General features: G+C 33.6%; 1 protein-coding gene across 1 annotated transcript; it reads left to right on the top strand.

Annotated features, from left to right (window-relative positions):
- The first annotated feature begins 5,697 nt into the window (after window positions 1–5,697).
- On the top strand, window positions 5,698–10,425 carry LOC143236219 (protein FAM200C-like). The gene is made up of 3 exons (XM_076474498.1): window positions 5,698–6,243; window positions 6,374–7,276; window positions 10,408–10,425. The coding sequence occupies exons 1-3, from the start codon at window positions 5,698–5,700 to the stop codon at window positions 10,423–10,425; spliced, it is 1,467 nt and encodes a 488-aa protein (XP_076330613.1).
- Window positions 10,426–11,336: the final 911 nt, after the last annotated feature.

The following is an 11,336-nucleotide window of genomic DNA, read 5'->3' as shown; positions in this document are numbered from 1 at the left end:
AGCAGTTAGTTAGTGAGATAGTTATATAGCTAGTTAGTTAGGCAATTAATTAGTGAATGAGTGAGGTAATTATTGACTTAGTAAGTGAGTGAATCATTTAGTTAGTTAATTAGTTTGTTTGTTTGTTTGTTTTGAAATTTCGCACAAAGCTACTCGAGGGTTATCTGTGCTAGCCGTCCCTAATTTAGCAGTGTAAGACTAGAGGGAAGGCAGCTTGTCATCACCACCCACCGCCAACTCTGGGGCTACTCTTTTACCAACGAATAGTGGGATTGACCGTCACATTATACACCCCCACGGCTGGGAGGGCGAGCATGTTTAGCGCGACGCGGGCGCGAACCCGCGACCCTCGGATTACGAGTCGCACGCCTTACGCGCTTGGCCATGCCAGGCCCAGTTAATTAGTTAGTGAGTGAATTAAATAGTTAGTGGGTTAGTTAGTTAATGAGTGAATTAGTAATTTAATTAGTGTGCAATTGAGATAATTAATGAGTGAGTTAATGAATTAGTTATTTAGATAGTAAGTGAGTGAATGGGTTGGTTAGTTAGTTAGTTAGTGAGTGAATTAATTATTTAGTTACTGAGTTGATAGTTAGTGACTGAGTGAGTCAATTAATTATTGAGTGAATTAGATAGTGAGTGAGTTGGTTAATTATTTAGTTAGTGAGTGAATTAGTTATTTAATTATTGAGCCATTGAGACAGGTAGTGAGTTAGTGAGTTATTGAGTTAGTGAAGGAGTGAATCGGTTAGTTAGTTAATCAGTTAGTTTGTTTGTGAGTCAGTTAATTAGTGAGTGAAGTGGTTAGTGAGTGGGTGATTTGAGTATTTAGTTAGTGAGATAATTAGTGAGCGAGTGAGATAGTGACTAAATGAGTCAGTTAATTAGTGAGTTAGTAGTCAGTAAGTTAATTATTGAGTTACTTAGTGAGTTAGTTAGTTGGTTAATTAGTAAGTTAGTTACTTAGTTAATGGGTGAGTGAATTAGTTACTGAGCTAGTCAGTTAGTAAGTGAGAGTGAGTTAGTTTGTGAGAGAGTTAATTAGTGAATGAATTAGTTCGTAATTTAGTGAGTTAGCTAGAGGGTTAGTTTTTTAATTAGTGGGTTAGTTAATTTGTGAGCTAGTTAGTTAGTTAGAGAGTGAGTTAGTTAACGATAAGTTATTTAGTAAATGAATGAGTTATTTATTGAGTTAGTAAGAAAATTAGAGTAGTAATTTTTAAGTTCTGCAATAATAACAAAACTACATTTTGAGATAACTGAGAAGAGTCTGTTGTATTGTTTCTGTTTCTTCTATTGGTATTATCTCAAGTTAAAACAACATTATATACAAGGTGTTTTTAATTGTATTTCATCTCATCACCACAGCGAAATTATATTTATATAAGATCAGAAGAATACGTGGCAATTATGCTGACATTCTATTTTTTTAGCTTTTTCACCATACAAACTGTTTGAAATACTGGAAACGAACGTAAATCTATATATATAATTCATCCATTTTTTATACTTTATTTATACTTCTTTTGAAAATTTATGATACTTAAAAATATAATAATTTTGGACAAGGACAAAAAGACTTCTTATAGTTATGAACTGTCTATTAAATATATATACTAACATAAAATACTTGCTTTCTGCTGTAGGATTCACAGAGCCTCATCGTGAGTCGCAGAGATCCCAGAGTAGCTATAAAGCTCCCGCCATTAACATCAATTACTTCTGTAGCTACCACGAGACAACTGTGAAACAAAATCCCTATTGGACACCCATTCTAGGTACCTGAGCATGCGTTCTATTTATTCATTCCAGCTAGTTTGTGAGCGGAGTTATGACCACAGTTTGAATTACGTCGCCCCGGGATCCTAAGAAAGGGTCAGAAACACAAACTCAGAGTCTGGATTCGGATACAGTGGCTCTGAAAATCTAATTCTAAACCTTAATCATGCTTTGATGATCTTCTGAGCGCATTATAGCCTCCCCTTCCCGTATGGAGGCTACGCTATATAAAAAATCATACCAAGACACACCAAGTTTGTTTGGGAAATTTCGTCATTATAGCTCTGATGTGGGATGAATTTCAAACAATCAAACGAAGAATCAAATAAGTTTCCACACAATGTGAAGTAGTATAAAATAATGTTTCTAATTTCCTTTTTCTCAATATAGTAAACATTTCCCTGTATCTTGGTTTTGTAACAACCTTTATGAATTGATGTAAACCTCTTATTGTATATTGTCACAAGTACTGTTAATTTTTTTACTTTGTAACAGAAGTAATAGATTCACATCTTTATATGAAGCCACTCATTAAGTGTCGGCCTGGCATGGCCTACCGCGTTAAGGCGTGCGCTTCGTAATCTGAGGGTCGCGGGTTCGCGCCCGAGTCGCGCCAAACATGCTCGCCCTCCTAGTCGTGGGGGTGTTATAATGTGACGGTCAATCCCACTATTCGTTAGTAAAAGAGTAGCCCAAGAGTTGGCGGTGGGTGGTGATGACTAGCTGCCTTCCCTCTAGTCTTACACTGCTAAATTAGAGACGGCTAGCACAGATAGCTCTCGAGTAGCTTTGTGCGAAATTCTAAAAACCAAACCATTAAGTGTTAAAAAATAATAATTTTACTCAGACATAAAATTAAATTTGCCAAATATCTGTATGCATTGTTACAAATTCAATTATCTCGAATAAAACTTTTATTTACTCAGGTAGTTTCACCACTAGCAACTATTGTATTGTTCTTTAGGATATTTAATGTGACAAACCTTTTTGGTTTATCATGTCACATGTGACAGAATAGTGGATGTAACTATATAATTTTGTTACTCTCAATGTTTATTTATAATATAACTATAACTTTCACCCACTTTTGAAATAACTTAAAACTAACACTATTTAATCCACATAGATACCTTATAGAGGTGCTGGTCCATAAAGCAGCCACGATATTCTTTTTACTCGTATGCAGATGCATAAAATACGAAGGGTATTCTACGTTACAGTAATATATGACTAGTAAAATGTAATTATACAAACAATTTTTAAGAAATTAAACAATTAATAATTAACAAGCGAAACTTTCAATAAGTCTATAGAGCTTTGTTGGCCCTTCATTATTAACTTTTAATTACCTTTATTATTGAATAATTTCTTTGTTTGATTCATTTAAATATAGTGTTTGTAACGAAGCTTTAATTCTTAATCATTTATTCCAAAAATTACTTTAAATTACATTTGATTGATATTTAGAAAGTTTTATATTTATTGATAAAAGGTTTGTCAAAGACAAGGATCCTCGCGAATTTACATAGAACAAACAGATAAAAACAGATGTCCTAGAGTTATAATATGACGGTCAATCCTATTATTTGTTGCTAAAAGAGTAAACCTAGAATAGGAGACATCTGGCGAGATTAAGATGCAACATGAACCAAAAATACCTTTTCATTGCAAACCTTACATGTGATGTGAGGCTGAATTTGTGATTTCTAATATATTTCATTACCATTATTATGAGCATGCAAAAAGTTGTGGTAGATGATGTCGCACTTAATGAAACATAAAAATACTGTAAACCTTTACTGAGAGTATGTAGTATAAAACTGGTCTTCTTGTACTATACTGACAATCCACAGAAAAATCGTAAAATCTCTACCAACAACATAAAGCTTAAACATTCACCTATTCCTAACTGCGTAATTAAAAGCATAATTTTTAATTATAACTATATATCAAAACACTTACCAAAAAAAATTATCCATTAATATTAAAATCACTGATGATTAAATTCGTGGTTCGTTCTGTGAACCACTGCAGTACAGTAAGATGTGTAACAGAGCTGAGAAAAGAGAAGCGCCTTTATGATTAATTACATCATCTACCATAAAAACCATTTACTCAGAATTTTACTGCTAAAAAATTAAGGCAAATTATTAATAATAAGAAATTTTAATCCAAAGAAACAACTTGAAACTGAAAACATATCAAACTCTTTCTCTAAAAACTGGAATATGGAAAACATCAGTAAATCATATAACGGTTAATATTCTACTTAAGATCAATGATAAAATAGAAGGAGATCTGTTGTCTGTTTTCTAAACCTCTGGAGTGTAATAGTAAGCGATATAGCAGTGCATCATAAATATTTAGGGAATTACGGTTGGCAGGTTATAAGATATGGAGCAAAGAGTAATAATAATTGCTTATAAAAATGATTTAGATTTATTATGTTCAGTGCATTGTAAACAAAAGTTGCTAGGAAAAGTTTATATTAGAAATAATAAATAAATTTAGCTAAAAGAAGTGAAATGTTTCTAGAAGGTTTGTTTTCTGTTATATAGACACAAAATTTCGATTACTACTTACTAACTCAGTAATTGCATAAAAACTGAATGTTAGAAAAGTAATTAACAATTATGTGCTCCATTAATCTTCCAATGTATTAAAAAGCATAAATACCTGTTAGATGATTAACGGAAGATTTGTAAATTTTCTACAAACTTCGAACACAGAGGACATTGTCTTGCTTAAGAAATAACAAATAAAATATTTGAAAGTCATCTAATCCTAATATGATAAGGGTACGCACATGCAATTATGTTGATAGTAACATTTTTACCAATTATATTTATAGTAACATCATTGCCAATTATGGTAATACTAATATCATTGCGAATTATGTTAATAGCAACATCTTACCAGTTATGGTGATAGTAACATCATTATCAGTTATTGTGATAATAACACCACTGCAAATTATGTTGATAGTAACATCATTGTCAATTATGGTAAATTGTAACATCTTACCATTTACGGTGATAATAACATCACCGCCAGTTATAACGATGTAACATCATTGCAAATTATGGAGAAGGTAACAACGTTAAAATTATGATGATAGTAACGCCATTGCAAATTCCAGTCGTTTTAAGATAATTTCTTGCTTATTTGAAATAACATTTAGAATAGGGTGAAAAAGTATTCATCCATTGGGGATTTTACAACAATACATGCATCTGTTTAGATCAGGGGTTCTTAACCAGGGGTGCCCTCACCCCTAGGGGGTGCGAAGATGATTCCCAAGGGGTACGAGGATGCCCATGAATAATTAAAGCAAATCTATATTTTTACATAAGAGTATGCTTTATATTTCTCCTAAGAAGAAACAGTTTTGCTTCAGCAGTGTTCCGAGATAAAGTTAAACCTAAACCTGATTTCCTAATGAAGTGGTAAAGTTGCATCAGATTCCAATACAGGGTAAACAAACGGGTATGTCATTTGGATAGACGAGGAAGGGATGCGTACAGGACACGTGCGCAACACGGAGAGAGAGGGAGGTTATCATCACGTCTCAGTCCACACCACCCATCCGTGCCATCAACACGTGAGTTATGGTCTCCCTGTTTCAATGTTATTTTTTTTTCTGATGCATAACAATAGGGTGGAAGATTGGTTATGTATTATTTCAGATTTTGCTTTCTACACATTTATTTAAATGAGCACTGGGTTGTTTACATAACATACATCATCACTGTAGCAGTGTAGCCGTTACAATATTTTCATAGAATGTATTGTCATGCCTACAAATATACTGATTAAACCAGGTATTTCAGTCTCTCCATCACATATTTTAGAGATAATTCATAAAAAAAAGAAAACACCTACACATGAATGTGTTTCTTTTCCAGATTTGTCTGCAGTATGTCGAAGAAACGAAAGTGGAATGACGAATATGTCAAGTTTGGTTTCACCTGTACTACAGAGAAGGATGGGACACAACGTCCACAGTGTATCCTGTGCAGCACACTCTTCTCAAATGCGAACTTGAAGCCATCAAAGCTTGATGAACATTTCAAGAACAAACATGGTGGCAGGGATGCAGGAAATGACATTGTGACATTAAGGGTCAAAAGAGCTAGGTTTGATCAGGTTGGCACATTGCCGACTTATGGATTTTCGCCAACAGAGAAACCTTTACTGCGTGCTTCTTATGAAGTTGCATACCAGATTGCTAAATCAAAGAAACCCCATACAATTGGTGAGGAACTGATCAAGCCATGCGCCCTTGAAATGGCAAAGATTGTTCTCGGCAAGGAAGCTGAGAAGAAACTCCAACAAGTGTCTTTGTCAAATGATGTAATCCATAACCGAATCATCGACATGAGTGTTGACATCCTGGAACAAGTTGTAGCTGACATCAAGGCTAGTCCAGTTAAGATTAGCCTACAAGTGGATGAATCAACAGATGTATCCAACTGTTGTCAGCTATTGGCAGTAGTTCGTTACGTGAAGGAGAAAAAAGTGGAAGAAAGTTTCCTTTTCTGTCAGTCCTTAAAGACAACTGCACAAGCTATAGATGTGCTTAACAAAATACAAGAATTTTTCCCTAAGAAACGAACTTCACCTTGACAAAATTGGTTCAATATGTACAGATGGTGCACCAGCAATGCTGGGCAATCGTTCTGGGTTTGCTGCATTAATGAGGAAAGAAGTTCCTAATCTGAAAATCACTCACTGCTTTCTTCATCGTCACTCTCTTGCAGCAAAGACATTGCCCCTAGATCTCAAGAAAACTCTGGATATTTGTGTCAAGGTTGTAAACTTTATTCGCAGCCGAGCTTTGAATCATCGATTGTTTCAGTCACTTTGTGAGGAAATGGGTCAGGAATACACTGTTCTTTTGTACAACACTGAAGTGAGGTGGTTGTCACGTGGTCGTGTGCTGTTTCGTGTGTTTGAACTGAGAGGAGAAATTCATCAGTTTCTCCGTGAAAGGGTACAAGAACTGGCTATATATTTCAAAGAACCTAGTTTTGTTCAGATGCTTGCCTATTTGGCTGATGTGTTCTTAGCTCTCAATGAACTCAATCTCTCTCTGCAAGGAAGGGGACTCAACATTGTGACTGCAAGCGCGAAATTGGCTGCATTCAAAGAAAAACTTGTCTTGTGGATAAAGCGTGTGAAGATGGGAAATTTGGCAAATTTCCCCTGCCTGGAAGAGACAGTCACAGAAAATTCTACCCTGCATCCAGACTTTGTTGCAAAAGTTGTTGAACATATGCAGATGCTGCGTACTTCATTTGAGGGTTACTTCTCGTGTGGAGAGCTGCAAACCTATGACAACTGGATCCTGAATCCTTTCATGCAGAATTTGGAAGATGTCAGCGGCATCAAGGAAGATCTCATCGACCTTAGACACAATCGTGAAATCCAAATGGAGTTCACCAATAGTCAGCTGGAAGCATACCCTGCATTAGCGAAGAAAGCTCTTGAAGTGCTGGTACCATTTGCAACTACTTACTTGTGTGAACAAGGATTTTCTTGTCTACTTCACATCCAAACAAAATGCAGAAATCGGCTGAATTCTGAACATGACATGCGAGTGGCACTCAGTACAAAGACGCCAAGATTTGATGCCATCATAGAGAAAAAACAGCAGCAACGAAGTCACTAAGTTTACTGTGCATTACAGGCTAAATAAAAACATCATTAACAAAATTGAAATTAATTTTTCATTATGTACCCTAAATTTTTTGTCTTGAAAAAAGGTATGCTGTATGTATGAAGATTAAAAAAAAAATTTTGATTACATCAACTTTGTATTTTTAGCTTTTTTTATATTTAAGTTTCCAGGGGGTGCGAGAAATGATTACTGATTTGAAAGGGGTGCAAACACTGAAAAAGGTTAAGAACCACTGGTTTAGATGAAATAAACTATGCTAGGTTCTGCATGTTGTTAGTAGATTGAAAAAAAGTGTAAAGACGAAATAAACTTTTTTATTTTAATAATCAAAAAAATATAGTACTTTAGGAAAATATTGTATTATATTCCAAACCTGATATGTAGGATGTTTGATAAGTTTTTCGCAAATCGTCAAATATAACACCTATGCAAGCAAAAGCTATTTTTAGTTCAAAAATAGTTTAACTACATGATATGTGTAAAAAATTGTGATTATGGCATCTTTTTATTTGTTGATCGTACTATATATACTTTACAACTTTCAAATGTAAACTCCATTTCATTCTGCCCCCCCAGTGGCTTAGCGGTATGTCTGTGGATCTACAACGCTAAAATCCGGGTTTCGATACCCGTGATGAACAGAGCACAGATAGCCCATTGTGTAGCTTTGTGCTTAATTCAAAACAACAAAACAACAACAATCATTTCATTTCTCTTTTCTACATAAAGCAAATGGCATTTCATGACGTACAACCAAAAGTGCATACTACTAGTAACGGAAAATGTTTAAGTTAATGTATTAATTTGAATTATTTCATGTATTTTAGAAAGGTTAATTGTGTTGTACTCTCGGTCTTATCAAAAGCCAAAGCTCTGGGTTACTTATGTCGCCCGCTGTGAAAAGTAATTGTTGAGCATTTCAGTCATACTAATAGCTACTGAACAATAACATACGGTAAATCTACATTTTTATTCTTTAAGTTACGTCATATTTTTAAATTCGAATGATAGTGTAATTGATTCCTAATTATTTTAATTTAGAATATCCTGCTTGCGAAATAAATGTGGCATCAACATTATTCATGCCTGTTTTCCCGGAATTCCAAACAGGAATGTTGAACTTCGACTACATGCACAGCTTTTCAAACACCACGGTTCAATATATATATATATATATATACAAAATTTAGATGAATCTATTGTTGAGAAAAAAATGTTTGCAAAACATTTAACACAAATCAAATGTAACTGTATTGTTGAACTCAATTTTAGAGTAAAAGATTTTTTTGTTCTTTTTAATCTTAAACTTACGATAGCATACAAAAAATGCTCTAGTTGTGTTCCATATATATAGTGTTTTTTCATTGTTGTTGATTTTAAGTATAATGATTTCACTCAGTTTTTATTTAAATGAATACAAATTGTCTTTATATATTTTTTTCTCAGTAGGTGTAAATTTTCTAATTTAGAATCACAATTCATAGTTTACCATCAAATAACCGAGGCCTGTCATATTATGACATATATATTGCTAAAACAAAATGTTTTCAAACAAATTTACTATTTTCTTATAAACAAACCATAAATAACACGACCTAGACTAAAAAAAACAATCTTATAAAGATATAATGCTAGTTTTTCATTTATTTTTACTGAAGTAAAAACAAAATTCCAATTAACAGTGTTGTTTGACTTAATTAGCAGTAAAATGAATGCCTTCTTCAGTGTGTGAGGTAATAGACGGAGTCTTCTTAACATTATACGTTTCACTTTCAAACGTTCAGAATAAAGGGTATTTATCTGTTGAGGGTTGATAAGGTATTTTAATAATAACATACAGTGATTTCGAATAAAATGCACTGATTAACGTAGCATTTAATAATTCATTTTCAAAATACTGGAAAAAATTACCTTAGAAACACGAATAAATGTTTCTTGGAAATTTGGAATTTGAGTCCCTCGAAAGAATGACTAGCATAAATAATTTTTTGCAGAACAGCTTTTCTGGTTTTGCCATACTTTGGTATGTCTCCCCTCAAAATAAATAATTTCATCATGCTTATAAATCGTTGTATGGAAGATTATGTTTAATATACATAGAATAACTTTGATAATAAAACAATGTAGTAAAGTACTCTCAGATTCTAAAGTTAATTACGTAATAAAGTGGAACTTTTATTTAAACATCTGTAAAATACTTTGAAATTAGGCTAAATAGAAATTATGGTTATGTTAGATATCGATACTAATTTTAATGGCACTTTATATAACCATGGTTCAGAACTTATGTTACCTTGGGAATTGTCGTCAGCATCGCTGCTGAAGAACATGATTACACACTATTATCATGACCAGGTGACTAGGACGTTCGAATACCCGTCACACCAAACATGTTCGTTCTTTCAGCCGTATGGGCGTTATCATGTTACAGTCAGTCCCACTCACTATTCTTTGGTAAAATACTAGCCTAAGAGTTGGTGGTGAATGGTGATGATTAGTCAACTTCCCTCTAGTTTTACACTGCTAATTATGGACGACTAGCACAAATATCCCTCGTATGGCTTTAAACAAAATTCGAGAACGAAACATACGACTGTCGGACACCAACTTTGAAACAAGTTTCTTCAAACTATAAAGATAATTATATACCACGTATTTTGACAAACTTTACTTAAACAGAACAAAGGCATAAATGTAATTCTAGCCTGGTCGGGAATAACTTGAGAAATATGAGGTCGAAAAGCAATGCAATGATTCCAGGTTCTTTGGTCATCTTTTCAAGAAAGCAGCCGCCGATCTCTAGGCGCAGCTGAAAGCTTGTGATCATTCGTCAATTTCAAAGCTTTATGCATGATCATGTAAACAGCACCAGGTAACAGCTGGTAACGTGCAGATATGGATTGTCGGATAAAAAAATTTTCTACATAATTTCATCCTTTACTTTGCAGAACGAGATGTTGGGTTGATGAAGCTGAGGTGTAGATTCGGAATTGTTACCGTTCTATTAGCTCTACTGCACAAATTTTTTCCGCTTACATGGAGCACAATGAAGTTTTTCTTCTTCTTTGAAATGTCGATCGACTGGTTGAACTTAGTTTAATAATGTCACCATATCCTTCCCCGGGGAAGGATATGACAAATTATTTCTAGTCAATAATCATTGTCAGAAAGTATTTGTGAACTTAGTATATAGGTATTAAACATGTTGTCCGTTGCGTCGCCACGACTTCCACTGTGATGATATACAAATTCATTTACGGATATTAATCGGGTATGTCACGATTAATCATCTTATATGGAGTAAAGATTGTAAACATAAATTTCATGAAAAATTAGGTTCAGAAATAAAACGTTAAACAAATGTACATGCTACACTTGGGCAAGTAATTAATTTTTAACTTTGTTCAAGAACAATACTGAGTAGTATAGAATACATATTTCATTAATGTTTTCTAAAGACGGCTGGTATGGGTATTAAAACTTTAATTAAAATAAAGTACAAAACAACGTTTCGACCTTCTTAGGTCGTCTTTTTTTGTTAACCTGAGTATGACCTAACAAGGTGGAAACGTTGTTCTCTACTTTATTTTACTTAAAGTATTAATACCTATACCAGTCAACTCTAGAATATATATTTTACTTCGAGTGTGTTTCGCATTTTAATTGATATTTCGTTAATAATATTTTGGATAATTTATAAACATATATGTTCTCCAACTTCCTATTCTAATATTTAAAATTCTTAATTTGTACACCTATCTTATTTTATTCAAATATATAGAACATTCTAACTTCCATATGTTTTAGTAATGTTTTTCACACTTGTGGTATATTCTTTTTTAACTATTGTTCACTCGTGTCATACTCGACCTTACAA

Source organism: Tachypleus tridentatus, chromosome 13 (genome assembly GCF_004210375.1).
Source record: "Tachypleus tridentatus isolate NWPU-2018 chromosome 13, ASM421037v1, whole genome shotgun sequence".
NCBI lineage: Eukaryota > Metazoa > Arthropoda > Merostomata > Xiphosura > Limulidae > Tachypleus > Tachypleus tridentatus.
This window is presented reverse-complemented; position numbering and strand designations above follow the sequence as displayed.

Excerpts from the sequence above, each read along its gene's own strand:
- LOC143236219 (XM_076474498.1), top strand. The coding sequence starts at position 5,698 with ATGTCGAAGAAACGAAAGTGGAATGACGAATATGTCAAGTTTGGTTTC. Across the intron at positions 6,244-6,373 it reads AAGTGGATGAATCAACAGAT|AATTTTTCCCTAAGAAACGA; the intron begins GTATCCAACTGT and ends ACAAAATACAAG.